Genomic DNA, 17,071 nt, shown 5'->3' on the forward strand with positions numbered 1-17,071 from the left:
ACTTCAGTATTTGCTTCTAGTTCTTCCTTCTCACCTTTCTGCAGTATATTTGCAATATACCCCAGGGTTCAAGTATAGTGGGGCAACTAACAGCCAGGTATTTCACCTGGTTCTTCCTTTCTGACATGGGTGAATCCATTTTCCTCTACTCTCTATAGTAACAAGCAGTTTGCAGATCTTATCCTTAAAAAAAGGGCTTTACTTGAAAAAAAATGAATGGATGGTGGTAAGGCAAGCAAATGGTAATAACGTGTCCCTGCATAGTCTGCCTGACTTGAGCTGGCAGGTTCCAAATTTGTTCTGAAGGCTGTTCTCAGCACAGGTGTTCCCTCTGTGTTAAATAGACTCAAAAGCCTAAATGCTAGAAGTGCTCTAATAAAGTACTACAAATACACAAGCAAGCAAGCAATGATGCTACTAACCTTTGCTTCCCTTTGCCTTTTTTGCCTTGTACAGATTTGTTGAATGTATAGAGTGTGGAAGAAAAATGCATCAGATCTGTGTTCTTCATAATGAGATAATCTGGCCTTCTGGGTGAGGAATTTCTCCTTATTAAGTCCATAGCATATTTACTATTTGGTAGAACTCATGTATAAGCTTCCTTATATTGGTTATATTTAAAAGACTGTTTAATGGAAGAAATTACATTCCCTGAAAATTTTATACAATCTATATTGTAATATCAAGTTTAGACAATATATCTTACAGTGTTGTGTGTCAAGTTTTCCTATTCTTTGTGTGGAAAGAGCATTTCAGCCTTTTATGTGTACAAATGCTAGCCCTTCATGAAAAGATGGTTTTTAGTTCTGATAACAGTTTCAGATAGATCTGTTTTCTTTACAAATCATAGTGCTTTGCCATCTTCAAAAAATTTTTAACAAGGATTTAACAGGTGAATCAACTTTTTTGACCTCAGTGATCAGAATAAATTTAAATTTAAAAAATATAGTTTTCTTTAAATGCTCCACAGTTCTTGATCAACATGTGTTTTCTTCTGATTGATTTAAAAACTTTTAAAATAATGATGAATTAAATTTATAACAGCTTAAATGTCCCATTTCTTGTCCAAAGAGTGTTAGTTTTAGCATTCTGTTGTCCCATCCACATTGCTGCAGAAGAGGGTGATGTCCTGTAAATGAAGAAGAATCATAGAATTGTTTCAGTCTACAGTGTATTTGGGCATTTAGAAAAAAAAATCAGCCTTATGCTTGGTGTTGCAGTGTCTTATCATCAGAGACAGCAGTTTGAGCCTATTTGCACCAAGAATACTTTGAGCTGGTATTGTCAGACCTGCCAGTGGAGACTTCCCTGGGCTTTCCAGTGGTGATGTGAGCAACTGATAGAGCGTGCAGCACCTGGAGCTTAGATCCTCCTCTGCAGCTCTGAAACTGTTGGGCTGTTCTTTGTGCTTTTATTTCAGATTTCAGTTAAGGTATTTTCCAGATCAGATAAGATCTGGTGAAAGGTTTTGCTTCTAATGGTAGAATGCTAGAGAACTTGGTCTGACTTGGGGCGACTTCACTTTCTCTTTTTTTTGCTTCAGCTTTGTCTGTGATGGCTGCCTAAAGAAAACAGGACGAACCAGGAAAGAGAACAAATTCTCTGCTAAAAGTAAGATTCTGACACTTGCACCAAAAAATTTAAATAATATGTTAAGAATGGGGAAGAGGTGGCTTTTATGCTTGTGTTTTATTTAAGTTTTTTAAGAGTTCAAGGAGGATACTTTTGGTCAGTTTTGACCATCGGTTCTGTAGTGTTCAGAGTGTTTGTGTTCACAGGTGGTAGTGTTAGTTAACATTCTGTTTTACAGAGCTAACAAACTCTTTTAGAGCACTTCCATTATTGACATATATTCTTTTGGTAAGTGGAGATACTAACTTGGCTAGTGTGGCTTTATAGACAGAATATACTTCCAAATGCAAGTTCTGCTTCTGAAGATGTCTCTGAAAGCAGTGTTTTGTAATCCAGTTTAAGTAATTAATAACATCTGTTCAGGAGAAACCTTAATTGTGATTGACTTTTAAGACAAGGTAGAAATTGGGTTGAAATAGAGATTCTTTATTCATTTAAATAATGTATAAACCATAAATGTGCCTGCAAGGAAAAAGCAGCTCACCCCATCTAGAAGTGGTAGGGTTTAAAGATAAAGCTTTAATTTATGTTAGCATACTGCATGTGTTAAAAGTCATTTTTCATCTAACATCTGAGTAGAGAAATCACATATGATCAGTTCAGTTTTGTATATGTTTAGAGCTGTATTTTCCTCCTGCAGGATTACCAGCTACAAGACTCGGTACGTTCCTGGAGAACAGAGTCAATGATTTCCTAAGACGCCAGAATCACCCTGAGGCAGGAGAGGTCACAGTTAGGGTGGTACATGCATCTGACAAAACTGTTGAAGTAAAACCAGGAATGAAAGCAAGGTATGTTTGCTTCTAATTTTGCTTTCTTTTTGTGGAAGTGGGAGCTGTTTGTACTTACACGATACACTTGATTAAATAAAATCATTTAGGTTGCAAAATAGTTCTAAGCTTGAGTCCAGCTGTTACCCTAGCACTGCCAAGGCCACTGCTAAACCATGTCTCCAAGTGCTACATTTACACATCTTTTAAATATTTCCAGGGATGGTGACTCAAACACTTCCCTGGGCAGGCTGTTTCAATACTAGATATTAAAGAATTTCATGAAGAAATTTTTTCATGAAGAATTTTTTTCTAATATCCAGTCAAAAAAGACTGTTGTATTCAAAACCTCATCACCAGCCAAGTAGTGACAAACAGGTGTTCCAGCAGCATAATAATTTTTGTGGTTCTTTTTCACAGTAAAAAGTGGGTGCCTCATATTTGAGTAGTCTGTAAACATTAAACTTTCAAATTGCACTAAAATTACACTTAGAGTAGCCCTCATTTTTGTTGCCTTCACCTAGTAACATGCAGTCTCTGATGTGTGAATATATTTGGTGTTCCACTTTATCCTCTGTTCTGCAGGTTCGTAGACAGTGGCGAGATGGCAGAGTCCTTCCCGTACCGAACAAAAGCGCTTTTTGCCTTTGAGGAGATCGATGGTGTAGACTTGTGCTTCTTTGGCATGCACGTGCAGGAGTATGGCTCAGACTGCCCTCCACCCAATCAAAGGTGAGGAACCCCACAAGAGTCTGTTTTACCTTGGTGCTCTCTCCTTTGGATGAACCTCCTGTAGTTCTGCATAGAGCTTCTCTGTTGCTTATGTGAGACCCTGATGTGAGTGCTGTTAGGTTCTAGAAACAAAGTAGTTCTTGTAATGTTAGAGTTGTTTCTTACTGGGGACGCTGGCTGGAAGACAGAGTTGCCTTAAGGATCACTGATCTGTGTTTTCAAGTAAGGGGGTGAATAGTTGTAGGGAGATACCAAAGAAGGTCAAGTTTCTGGAGGTAAATTAGGATCAGAGGATTTGCAGATTGCTGTTGTAATGGATGCTTCAGATGTATAAAATAGCATTAATAAACTTGTAGAATTACTTCAAAATCTCTCCTCTTTCTCATGCTTTTTTTTTGTTGGTTTATTTTTTAGGCGAGTGTATATATCCTACCTTGACAGTGTTCATTTCTTCCGCCCTAAATGCTTGAGGACTGCTGTCTATCATGAAATACTGATTGGATATCTAGAATATGTTAAGAAACTAGGGTAAGTATCTTATAACATTTTCCTCTGTGCAGCACTTGTGCTGAGTAGTTCTTGCTACAAATTAAATTACTACATCCTATAGTAAAGAATATGGTGCCCAAGTATCAACATGTAATAGAATAACTTGACAAGTGTGTACAGTTGAAAAGGAGAAGAGGAGATTGCAGGCTTTTCAGGGGAGGCCTCTGCTTCAGCTATTTTGATGTTTCCAAATTTATGTGAAACTTTCTTAAGTTTCTTTAAGTTTTCTTAAGTACTCTAAGTCTGAGTAGAAACAGTGAGCCCCTTCTCCAGTCCATAAAATGTTGTTGTCATTGTGTAATGCCTTTAATTAGGTCATTCCTTTGGGCTAGCAAGTAAGTCCTTACCCATGTATATAAGGAGAAAGTTGTGGGTTTAGTCTGTATTGGTTAACTCTGTAACAGTTGTAGATGGCCACTAAGAAATCTTGAGTAGTTGGAAATGTGAGAAATGGAAGAGTTAGGAAAGAAAGAGGAAAATGTACTTGGACAGCACAAAAGAACACAGAACAACTGCAGTAATAAGAAAAGTGGAAATTAAATTACCATGATAACTGAAGTAGAAAGGCCAGTGAAGTAACCATCACTATTGTCAAGGCACCTAGTGTAGGCTGGTGGAGTTATTTGTGGAGAAATTGTTAAGGGGCAATGTTTAAAGCAGTTGATGAGAATTTGGGGGAGTTGAAGTGGAGGTAAGCAGTACTATCTTCAGTACCTCACTGAGGTGGTGTGTTTTTTACTACTTGAAAAGCATACATTAGGCTTCTTTCTGCTTTTTTAATTGTCTATTTTCTAATCTGTGAGTCTGTACATTTGCTGCATAGAACTCAAGCCTCAGCTTTACTTAATGCTATTTTCTGTACTAATGGGTAACATCAGGTTCTCATTTTGGGAGAACAATCTTGGTCTAGCGGTATCATCTCTCCATTCTCGGGCAGAAGGAATGACAACTGGCTGCAGCTCCCAGGGCTTGGGGAGGGTTCTGCAGAGCTGTTTCTCAACAGGGCAATGATGGTTATTTTTCTGTAACTGATTATTCCTCCTATTAGAGTTGTCTTCAAAAACTTATAGAGAACTGAGGATAAAGAAGTGATCTTAGGTGTTATATTTGCTGCAGCTGCTACCAATTTGCTGTCATCTATCTTAATAGTACTCTAGATTGTGCACCCAATACCACAGGTTGGCAGTGCCTGTTTATTCCCAGATATAATTCTAAAACTTTTTCAAACTGATTCTCAAAACCCAGAGTATTTACAATAGATAAGTGAATTCTGTCTTTAGGTGAATCTGTTTTTAAAATGTTGCTAGATAAAATGTTGCTGCTCTGTCTCAAGATTTCACTAGTGAAATACCTAGACTCAATCTTTCTCCCATTAGTTAATCGGGAGATAGTAGTTGCAGGTTTGTGTCAGGCTTTGTTTTTTATGTAGGCTGTATAATGTGTGCCCTTTACATGTAAGTGCTCCGTATATAGCGCTGGATTTTAGGAAATGAGTGAAAAGATGGAAATGTTAGGTCCAGAACAGCTGCCAGCCTCGGTGGCGGCGCCACCTGGTGTCGGAGAGGAGAGCGCGCGGGATCATTGTCAGTGCCCACATGTCCCGGTTTGTGTCACCACGGCAGGTATACTACTGGACACATCTGGGCGTGCCCGCCCAGTGAAGGAGATGATTACATCTTTCACTGCCATCCTCCTGACCAAAAGATACCCAAACCCAAGCGACTGCAAGAGTGGTACAAAAAGATGCTGGACAAGTCTGTGTCGGAGCGGATCGTCCACGATTACAAGGTGTGTGTGAAGTGTGTGCTTGGGGGAGATTGACCAATCTTGTCTTCATTTCTTCCTTGCCTTATGCATTGTGCCTGATTCTTGGTGTTTACTGCATTAGTTTTAAGTGAATTGACCACCAGAAGTTTAGAGCTAAAACATACTCTCTTCAAAACATGTAGCTTCTGAAATTGTTCTAGCAAAAGATTTGAAATGGTTCCTCAGAACAAGCTAAATTCTTGAGGAATACTGTAAAAGAGCAAAAAAACATATATGGAGTCTTAAATCTTCTTGTGTTAGATCAAGTTGCAGGGTTAGGTTGCTGATGCAGTTAGAAGTATATAAAATCATTGGAATTACAGGGATTTCAATGAATGAGATTATGGTGATAACATTGTCCTAGTTGGTAAGAATGCATATTGAAGTCTAGCACATAGCAATTTCTTTCTTCTGAGTGGGAATATTTGAAATGTATTTGACAAACTGTAACAGATACAATGTTAAATTTGCACTTAGAATGTGTTCTCATAAAATGAATTCTAATATTAAGCTTTCATTTGTTTAGACTGCTGATGCCTTTTCTTGTCACTCATTGAGAACGTTGCCTTTCCTTACGTGACTTGTAATAGTGATAACCAAAAGTGGGCTTGCTCTCTTTTAGGATATATTTAAGCAGGCAACAGAAGACCGTCTAACCAGTGCAAAGGAGCTCCCTTACTTTGAAGGGGACTTCTGGCCTAATGTTCTGGAGGAGAGCATTAAGGAACTAGAGCAAGAGGAAGAAGAACGGAAGAGAGAAGAAAACACTAGTAATGAAAGCACAGATGTAAGGATGCTTCTGCTTTTCATAATCTAATGTAACAAGTTCTGATTAGATAAGGCTAATTATAAAAAAAGGAGGGGCGCAAGGCACTTCACTTAACTGGGGTTTTCACTTTTCACTCTAAAATAAATTTCAGTTTTATAGTTTATAAACTGGAGCTGGTAAAATGCCACTAAGGTACATCTGGATGAACAGTGAGCGTTCATAGGGCTATAAACTGTCTAATTACCAAAGGCAATTTTGTTGAAACAGCTGCTAGTTGAAAATTTTGTTGCTGAAATCCAGTTGTTATCAATGATCATGTTGCCACCTCAGTCTGATTTGGAAGTTTTTTTCTTAAGCATTCGCTTTTAAATAGTGGCTCACTCTTTTCTTCCTAACTTAGATGATATAAGATCAATCTTGGCAGAATGTTCTGACAAAGTAATGGAATGCTGTGAGTTAGTACTTGACTCTCAATAGTTTTGTTTATTAGCTTTAAGGCATTGAGGATCTGAAGCACAAATTACTGCTGAACTGTTGTTGGGCTACTTAAACTAGAGGAATTTCTTGCTGGGGTCTTGTGCAATTTTTTTTGAGAATGTACAACTGTGTTATCAAGTTCAACAAAAAACTCTCAAAAATAAGAGATGCCTCTTAATTCAACAATAAGTTTGAAAGTGAACATATGCAGAATTTATGCATCTGCCTATCCTTGGATGCTCTGAACTTCTTGTTAGTTAACTCTTTAAACACTGCTGCTTCATCACCTTATCTGAGACTAGATTTTGGGGGGGGGATTAGAATTTTTTTTCTGGAAGATCTTTGGATCAAAAAAAATTAGGTTTAATGTTACAGTTAAAAATTGTGATTCTGCTGTGTTGCTCTTTGGAATACCTTCTTTCAAGGACTTTGATTAATCAAAGTGCAGGAAGTTAGGCAACATGATATCAAATTTGCATTAAGTAACATCTTAAGAAGGTATTGTTTGCTTTCCACAAGGTATAGCTTCGAGTCCTCATCTCTCTAATATACCCAGAAACCACTTGTGAAGGATCATTTAGCTCTCTGTGTGAGGTTGGTCAATATTTAGTTGAGACTTCGCAGCAGTTTGGCCCCAAAATCCTTACATAGGGCCAACTTGCAGTGCATTACTATTTAACTTTATTATTATTATTATTATTACAAATATTTGTAACTCTCTATTGATCCTATGTTTCATACCTGAAGAAGGGGCAATAATAAACTGTACTGTCAAATGATGTGATAGTCATCCATGTTCACTGGCAATTTCCATTCTGACAAAGTTATTTTAAGCTTAGGAAAAATGCTTGTTTGGCTAACAATTACTTTGATCCTTGATCATCTTATGCTGTGGGGTTTTGAGGGGCTCTCTAAGCATCCCAACAAGCTTTGTGCATTCTCAAAAACTGTTCATTGCTAACAGAATATAGTTGAAATTAAGCTGACCTGTTTTGTTTGAGTGTTGCAGGGTATGACAGATGCATGCCAGAAGTTGCACTACTAATGCATTTTGGACTCAGAACAACAGCTTCATACAAAATCAGTTTAATGCAGTCTGTTACAAGTAAATCTGTCAGAGCTGTAGCAAACTAAATCTAAGTGGTTTAAGTCTTCCTTAGCTTTGTTTAGTGTGATATCAGTTGTACTTTGCAGTTATTTTTACTTTTGAATTGCATTGAGAATTCATCTGCTGAACCCCTTGGTGATTGTCCAAGAGTGTGTAGCTGTAATGGACAAACAAGCTTCATTATATATTGTTTTGCTTGTATGTCCTGAGCATCTATGCTTTTAATATTTTTGGAGTATGTATTGCTGATCTTGATATCTTTTGGAGTAATTCTAATGGAGTTAATTTAATGTTTCTGGGAACGCTAGTATGTCTCTTCAGAGTAAATGATTGTGAAATGTGGTTTGTCCTGCAGTTATAGAATATATAAAAATAATAAAATTGTGACATGGTGTTGCTTAGATACCTGACATAAAATGTCTTTAAAATTGCTAGGTGAGCAAGGGAGACAGCAAAAATGCCAAAAAGAAGAACAATAAGAAGACAAGTAAAAACAAGAGCAGCTTGAGTCGTGGCAATAAGAAGAAGCCTGGCATGCCCAATGTGTCCAATGACCTCTCCCAAAAGCTGTATGCCACTATGGAGAAGCACAAGGAGGTAAGAGTTGATTGAATGAGGAATACTTTTTACTTCAGTAAAGAGGTGTACAAAGCTTTGATACTTCAAACAGAGTCATGCCCTGTAAATTACACAGGTTTGGCTGGAGAATGAGTGGCTCACCCAGACAGACCAGTACCAGTAGGTCTGGGTGCTCTTTGCTGCAAGGGCAGTGGGAATAAATGCAGCTGTGCTCGTGCAGAACTTCCTAACAGTCTAGATTGCCACTCCTACTGTTCAGTCCAGTGCTCCTTTCCTGTTTCTTCAGAGGAAAGTGAATCTGCAGGGCACCCAGAGGTCTGAGATTTCCCAGGCCTCACGAGCACCCCACCTGGCAGCAGGTCACTCAAATGTTGGCTGATCCTGGAGCTGTACACTCTGTAATGAGGTTTGGTGACCAAAACATCTTAATAAGTGCTAGCATATTAAACCTTTTTATTTTTCAGGTCTTCTTTGTCATCCGCCTCATTGCTGGCCCTGCAGCCAACTCCCTGCCCCCCATCATTGAGCCTGACCCGCTCATTCCATGTGACCTGATGGATGGGCGCGATGCTTTCCTGACCCTTGCTAGAGACAAGCACCTGGAGTTCTCCTCACTACGGAGGGCTCAGTGGTCAACCATGTGCATGCTGGTGGAACTGCACACCCAGAGCCAAGACCGCTTTGTTTACACCTGCAATGAGTGCAAGCATCATGTGGAGACCAGATGGCATTGCACTGTCTGTGAGGTATGTTTGCTGAAGTTTTCCCTGCTTCTGCCCCCACTCTTTGCGCCCAGAGTGCTCTTTACCTGAACCGATTTCTCATTATTAACTGATGGAAAAATATCTGTGCAGCTCATCTGCTGGCAGTTCAGAAAGGAGGGAAAACATTTTCCTTAACAAGTGGTTCTGCTAATGTGCTGCTTGGTGTGATTTCTGCCTTGTGGAGAGCTGAAATAGAGTTGTGTTTTCTGTAGCTTATTTAAGGTGCTGCTGCCTAAGAAATTGGGAACTGTAGCCATGGCTTGAGCTGGAATGGTAGGATCAGCTGGTTTTTCTGAAGAGCAATGCATACATTTTCCTTCCAGAGTAGAAGTGTGGGGCAGCAGTATTTCTGTAGAGGGCTCTCCGTTGATTTGCTGGCACAGAGGTTTTGCTGTGCTGCAAGTCAGATCCCAATACCCCTGTGATTCCTTCACTACTCTGTTGTGTCTCTGTAGAATGCTGCAAACAGCATTTGTGTCTTCAGAAATGTTTGCAAAACCAGTGTGTTTGAAGATCGAGTCCAGGGGTTTGGTTCAATGACCACAGGAAGCTGGATTATCATTGTATCTGGCTTCTAACTTAGTTTTCTAGCCTGCTGGAAGTGAATGACTGACTCAGATTTGATCCTAATTACAATTTGATACTTCCATTTCCTCTAGTTACAAATATATATATATATATATATATATGTATATATATATGTGTGTATATATATATGTATATATATGTATATGTATTCAGGCACACACATGGCTTTTACCTTCTTGGTATATACCAGAAAGTAAATCCTAAATTTCCTATGGTTTAGTCAATCCTAAGAACTTAGGTCTTTTTCTTAAAGAACAATTATTGAACCCAAACTCATGTGCTTTCACAGAATGTGTTCTGTTCTTTCAGTTTTCTGGTTTTTTACTTGCATCTGCAAACTGAAAATGCAGCTTTCATTCTCTTTTGAAAGGTGGTACCTCTTCTGCCACTCTTGCTCTCTTCTTTTGAAGTAGGAGCAGATGAGCAGCTATTTGTCCCTGCCTATTTCTTCTCCTTTCCTGTTGGGATTTTTCTGAATAAAGTGTGACTTACTAGCTCAGAGCCAACTTGTTTTTCAAGTTTTATATATTTGTGTAGCTTTCAGACACCCTTACACCCACACACTTTCCCTGGCTATAATTTGGATTTATTCTTTCTGTAGTACCTCAGCATGGCAATGAAGATTGAATTTTTCCCTAGAGCAACAATTTGCCGGAACAGACTTGGGAGTAATTGTTGAGGTGGCAGGACATCATTTACTCGTTTATCGTATGGAGTTTCAGGAACACTGATAACTCATCCTTTGTTGTCTTTTCAGGATTATGACCTGTGCATCACCTGCTATAACACTAAAAACCATGACCACAAGATGGAAAAATTAGGCCTCGGTCTGGACGATGAGAGCAACAACCAGCAGACAGCCACGACGCAGAGCCCCGGCGACTCGCGCCGCCTGAGCATCCAGCGCTGCATCCAGTCTCTGGTGCACGCCTGCCAGTGCCGCAATGCCAACTGCTCGCTGCCGTCCTGTCAGAAGATGAAACGGGTCGTCCAACACACCAAAGGCTGCAAGCGCAAGACCAACGGAGGGTGCCCCATCTGCAAGCAACTCATTGCTCTCTGCTGCTACCACGCAAAGCACTGCCAGGAGAACAAGTGCCCCGTGCCCTTCTGCCTCAACATCAAACACAAGCTCCGTCAGCAGCAGCTCCAGCACCGCCTGCAGCAGGCGCAGATGCTCCGAAGGAGGATGGCGAGCATGCAGCGCACGGGCGTGGCGGGCCAGCAGCAAGGACTGCCCTCGCCCACGCCAGCCACGCCGACGACTCCGACGGGCCAGCAGCCCCCGACGCCGCAAACCCCGCAGCCCCAGCCTCCGCCCCAGCCTGTGTCACAGCCTCAGCCCGCGCCTCCCAACAGCATGCCGCCCTACACCATGCCAAGAACTCAGCCCCCCGGCGCCGTGTCCCAGGGCAAGGCAGGCGGCCAGGTGACGCCTCCGACTCCACCTCAGCCGCCGCAGCCGCCAGTTCAGGGTCCTCCTCCGGCAGCGGTGGAAATGGCCATGCAGATCCAGCGGGCAGCGGAGACCCAGCGCCAGATGGCACAGGTTCAGATCTTCCAAAGGCCGATTCAGCACCAGATGCCCCAGATGCCACCGATGGGAATGAACCCTCCACAGATAGGCAGAGGTCCCGGTGGCCATATAGATCAAGGAATGGGGCCAGCAGGAATTCAGCAGCAGCCACCGTGGGTGCAGGGGGCCTTACCCCAAGCTCAGCTGCAGCCAGGAATGCAGAGGCCATCCATGATGTCAGTAGCTCAGCCGGGTCAGCCGATGAATATGGCCCCTCAGCCAGGGATGGGTCAGGTACCTGGCGCCGCTCAGCCCAAACAACCTCTGCCCCAGGCGGCCTTACAAAACCTACTGCGGACTCTCAGGTCTCCCAGCTCACCCATGCAGCAGCAGCAGGTGCTTAACATCCTTCACTCCAACCCTCAGCTGCTGGCCGCTTTCATCAAGCAGCGGGCGGCCAAGTACGCGGGCTCGCAGAACCCGCAGGGCATGGCGGGGCAGCCTGGCCTCCCGCAGGGGCAGCCGGGGCTCCAGCCGCAGCAGGCCATGCAAGGGCAGCAAGGAGGGGTGCACCCCAACCCGGCCATGCAGAACATGAACCCCATGCAAGCAGGAGTGCAGAGACCCAGCATGCCCCAGCAGCAGCCGCAGCAGCAGCCGCAGCAGGCCATGGCTGGGATGAATCCTCAGGCACAGCAGATGAATATGAATCACTCGGGGATGGCTCCCCAGTTCCGAGATCTCCTGATGAGACGGCACCAGATGATGGAGCAGCAGCGCCACCAGCAGCAGCAGCAGCAGGGAGCGGGACCGGCGCTGGGGCCAGGGATGGCCAACCACAACCAGTTTCAGCAGCCCCAGGGCGTCGGGTATCCCCAGCAACAGCAGCAGCGAATGCAGCATCACATGCAGCAGATGCAGCAAGGAAACATGGGACAAATAAGCCAGCTTCCACAGGCCATGAGTGCAGAGACAGGAGCCAGTTTGCAACAGGCTTTCCAGCAAAGGCTGCTTCAGCAGCAGATGGGATCCCCAGCTCAGCCCAATCCTATGAGCCCCCAACAGCACATGCTCCCCAATCAGGCCCAGTCCCCGCACCTCCAGGGCCAGCAGCTCCCTTCATCGCTCACCAATCAAGTGCGTTCTCCACAGCCTGTACCCTCACCGCGGCCCCAGTCCCAGCCCCCTCATTCCAGCCCATCCCCTCGGATGCAGCCTCAGCCTTCTCCACACCATGTCTCCCCGCAGACCAGCTCCCCACATCCAGGACTGGTAGCTGCCCAGGCTAACCCCATGGATCAAGGGCACTTTGCCAGCCCGGACCAGAGTGCAATGCTTTCCCAGCTTGCTAGCAATGCCGGCATGGCAGGCCTCCATGGTACAAGCGCCACGGAACTGGGGCTCAGCTCCGAGAACTCAGACTTGAATTCAAACCTTTCACAGAGTACACTAGACATACACTAGACACGTTGTAGCATTTTGGGAGCAAAAAAAAAAATTAAAAAACAAAGAAAATTAAAAAAAACTTATTTTCGCAAGACTTTTTGTACTGAAGACAAATTTTTTTGAATCTTTCTTAGCTAAAACGACATTTTTCCCTGGAACACATCTGAACTCTGCAGCAGTAGTTTGTGGTTTTAAAAACAAACCAACAACGAACCTGAGGGACAGTAGAGTACAAAGAATATATTTTTGTTATGGCTGGAATCATAACCAGTCCTTTTTCTTGGCTTTTTTTTTTCCTCGTGTGCGTTGGGGAGGTTGGGGGAGTAAGGTGGTCTTTTGGTTGCTCACCAAAGGATGCCCTGCTCATGCCTCCAATAGGTTTTATTTTTTTTTTAAATTAATGAAAATATGTAATATTGATAGTTATTATTTACTGAGGCAGATGGTAAACATTTTCCCTATTCTGGTTTTTCTTGATGTCACTGCGAAAAAAAACACCACAAAAACAGAACAACAGAAAAACACAGGAGAACCTTTCCTAAAACCGGAGGACAAAAGGGGTTAATGTTGCTTTAAAACTACATTACATATATAAATATATATATATAAAAATAAATACCAATCTTTTCCTCTTTGGTTGGAAATACGTCAATTCTTTGAAAAATGTAAAAATATTAAATAACTCAGTCCCCTCCTGAAGTCTACTTTTGTCCTCCAAGAATTTTCTATACAAGAGTCTGAGCTTAAAAAAACTTCAAGTATTAAAGTAATTTGTACATGTAGAGAGAAGACAACATTTTTGGAAATACACAGGGGCAGCTGCCAAATGGATGTAGTATATATATTGTGGTTTCTGTTTTCTTGAAAGAATTTTTTTTGTTATTTTTACATCTAACAAAGGAAAAAAAAACATAAAAAAGAGGGTAAGAAACAATTCCAACGGGATTATTTCAACCTGAGAAAAAGTCCCTGGGGTTTCTTCTTTATGCTTGCTTTCTCTCTCCCATGCCCCTTTCCCACCCTCCTCCATTTTCTGTAAAACTTGAAAATAGAAAGCAAAAAACCCTCAAATGTTGTATATCATGCAATTAAAGTTGGTTACTTATAAATAAGAACTTTGGATCACTGTATAGACTGTTAAAATTGATTTCTTATTACCTATTGTTAAATAAACTGTGTGAGACAGACAGCCTGTTTTTAATGTTTCCCTTCTCTCCCACATGTGTTGCTTGTTCTTAAAATGGTGGGGGTAGCGGAATATGTGCTACTTCAAATGTTTGCTATCTAGACGTTGGAGAGCTATTTAATGTATATGACTGTTTTAAAATGCAAATCTCTAATAAGGGGTGTGGAGTAATAATTAGTCTTCTAAATGGACTCTTTTGGTACAACTCTACAGTCGCGTTGTTCCCGGCATGTATCTTACCAAAGAAATGAGGTCTGACCTCAACAGTTGTGCCAGTCAGCTGTGCCCTGCTCACACGGCCTGGGAGCAGCTGATCTTCAAAGGACCTATTTTGCATTTTGAAATGAGAACTATTTGTTTGGATATGTGATATTAAAAGATCCTATTTCACTTGGAGTATATTGTGCGCCTTTTGGCACTGAAGTGTGAGCATGAGGTAAGCTTGTGTGGATGTCCTGCAGGCAGGTGCTGTACCGGGATGGTGCGTGGGTGCCCAGTCACCCTGTGTCACATCTGGTGACCTGCTGGACACAGAGGCATTCCAGAACAGAGGTGCTGTCACCATGGAGCGTGCTGGCAGTGACCCCAGGCGTGTGCTGCCCACAGCTGTGCTCACATGGAGTTAACCCGGTCATGTCGCGTGCTGTGCTCAAGCTGGTTGTGCTGGATGTGGCTGGTTCATTGAGGGCTTCCCAAAATCCAGCCTTATGGTGTGCATGTGCACATGGTGCTGGCTGCCTAGGAATAACTCACCCAGATGGGACCAAGGATGTGACCAGAGCACGGCTGTGTAATGCCAGCTATGTTGGGAACATCAGTGTATCCGCAGATCCCAAGCAAGCTGACCTCAGCAAACTGCTGGTGGAAGATGATGGAGGGGGTAAGTGCCAAATAAAAGTAATGGTGTATTACAGTGTGAATGGGTGTTAGAGATCTTCAAAAGTTGGGAGTAAAATGCTTGGGTTTTGGATATAAACACAATTAGGACAATGAATCTTGTATTTAAAAAGGGGTTGGTGGCAAGCCTTCAGCAAGATGGTGGAAAATTTGTGGCAGGCTTAAGGAAAGCAGCCCTGGGCTTTGGTATTCATCCTTGGCTAAACCTCATACTGCTCACCCTGGCATGGTGCAGACCGGCTCTGCACCAAGCCCACAATTGCCCTGGTGCACTGGGAGGGACTGCTCCTGACCTAAAGGAGAGCAGAAAGCAAAAAAATCCCATGTATTGAATGCCAGGACAGCAGCCTGGGATTGTTTCGATTTGTGCTCTGCACAGTAAGCTCTCCTCTTCCTTCCCTGCCCCCAAGCAAAGCCTAGTTTTGCTTTCAGCGTTGGGGGACTTCTCAGGATGGAGCATAAATAAAATTCCTTCTGACCATATACAGACTAGTGAAGTGAAAAGTGTGCCCAGCCTTCTGACTTAGAGGCTTTTAGTGCAAACAGCTTTAATTTGTGCCACTGAGTTAGCACACAAACCGTGGTTAGAATTTGTCCTGAGCTGCATCAAAGCATCTGAAGTGGGGAAGTCCTGGGACCTTGGAGAGCACACTACAGATCTTCCAACTTCAAATGCCAACATAGAGACTTGCTTGAAAGATGCCATGGTGCATTCTGTGTGAGAGCACAGCTGCTCTGTCCCTCTTTGTAGGTGGTGACTCTGAGTCAAGTTCAGTTTTTGAGGTGATGTGGATGATCAATAGTCTAAAATTTGCCTAGGGTTTCTTTTCCTGACATCCCTCTACTTCTGCTTTCCCTAGTTCTACTGGAGAACCAGAAGCCACCATCTAGGGCACTGCTCTGGCCCAAGTTTCAAGTAGGGGGAGGATTTCATGGTGACAACAAAATTAGGGTGTCATCTTTATCTCTCTTGCCATTCAGTTGTGTCTGAGTTGTTTCACTCCTATGTATTAGACTCTTGGACCAGGAAAAAGAATTCACACCCAAAGTTCCAGCAATCCAGTCAGATATTGATTGTCCAGTTACAACAATGCTAATGGTTGTACTCAAATAATGTGTAGTTCACTGATGTAAACTTTCTAATGTCTGACCTTCCACTATCCCAGCTCCCTCAGCCTCTCCCCATCTGACAGAGGCTCTAGTCTTCTCATCACCGTGCTGCCCATTTGCTGGATTCACTATGCCCATGTCTCTCTTGTACTGGGTAGCCCAAACACCAGATAATCGCACAAACCCAAGACAATGTTGGTGCAGTCACTTGGTCATTAGACAGCTGTTGTAACAGCAAAACAAGCTACAGCAGCTCCTGGCAGGCCAAGACAAGCCCAGGCAAAGTCTGACAGAGCCTCACATAAAGCAGAGCTTGTGGACTCTTACTGGCAGTGGCAGCACCATAACAAGGCTGAGGTAGATGATGTGACAGTGACAGCCATTCCAGCTTTTGTGTCATTTTTCCAGTATATGATACACAATTTCTCTGCAAGAAACTCCACCTCCTGTTTCCAAGATGGTCTTTTTGCTGCTTCCAGTTTCAGCCAAACTCAAGGACTCCAGCCCATCCTCTCTGGACACTCTGGAACAGATCCTGTAGTGAAAGACAGCAGCAGTCAGAAGAGTCTGCTCCTATGACCAGTTCTGCCTAGGTGTGTGATGCTTTCTACCCTAAAAAGGAGCTTTTATTTGAAGACCAACCACAGGGTGCTCTGTCTGGTGAATGTTTATTTTTACAAACCCTCTCAGCAGCTGCCTTCCTACAATACAATGCTGGGGTATCTGCCAGCTTGCCCAAGGAGCCATTTCTTCTCTCAGCTTGTCAAAGCAGATTGTGTGCCATAGATCCCAGTCTGAGACACAGCCTAGCCTGGTCCCTGAAAGTGTAAAAGCACAACACATTCCATCCACAGGGATTGCAGCAGCATCTGTGCTTGCTTCATGGCTGGTGAGCTACTGATCTGCTCTGTCAGCCTTGCAGGTGTTGCATGTGCATCAGCATTTGCCTGCCTGACTGTGCTCTGGCATTTTGGTTTGCTCAAGTTGCTTCAGTTACACTCCCTTAGAACAGGGTCTTGGTTTCAACTCCCCAGGATATTGGGTGTTTGGAAGGGAAACCTGTCCTGTGACTGCTGCTGTGAGTAGCTGATGGGCAATCAGCCATGGCTCCAGTCTACTCTCTCTGTTGTCAGGAATGTGGT

At 43.0% G+C, this 17,071-nt stretch overlaps 1 protein-coding gene across 1 annotated transcript in view; it reads left to right on the plus strand.

Annotated features, from left to right (window-relative positions):
• Positions 1-13,925, plus strand: part of EP300 (E1A binding protein p300) — a 61,787-nt gene extending 47,862 nt beyond the window's left edge. The window contains exons 22-31 of the mRNA XM_071422980.1: positions 457-534; positions 1,544-1,611; positions 2,273-2,423; positions 2,988-3,134; positions 3,549-3,662; positions 5,306-5,471; positions 6,112-6,276; positions 8,279-8,440; positions 8,887-9,168; positions 10,532-13,925. Coding sequence (XP_071279081.1) covers positions 457-534; positions 1,544-1,611; positions 2,273-2,423; positions 2,988-3,134; positions 3,549-3,662; positions 5,306-5,471; positions 6,112-6,276; positions 8,279-8,440; positions 8,887-9,168; positions 10,532-12,754 — 3,556 coding nt within the window. The 3' untranslated portion in view covers positions 12,755-13,925. The remainder of the gene's footprint in view (positions 1-456; positions 535-1,543; positions 1,612-2,272; positions 2,424-2,987; positions 3,135-3,548; positions 3,663-5,305; positions 5,472-6,111; positions 6,277-8,278; positions 8,441-8,886; positions 9,169-10,531) is intronic.
• The last annotated feature ends 3,146 nt before the right edge of the window (positions 13,926-17,071 follow it).

The sequence above is a fragment of the Agelaius tricolor genome, unplaced genomic scaffold (assembly GCF_023055355.1).
Source record: "Agelaius tricolor isolate 1412-34295 unplaced genomic scaffold, bAgeTri1.0.p SCAF_3, whole genome shotgun sequence".
NCBI classification, from domain to species: domain Eukaryota; kingdom Metazoa; phylum Chordata; class Aves; order Passeriformes; family Icteridae; genus Agelaius; species Agelaius tricolor.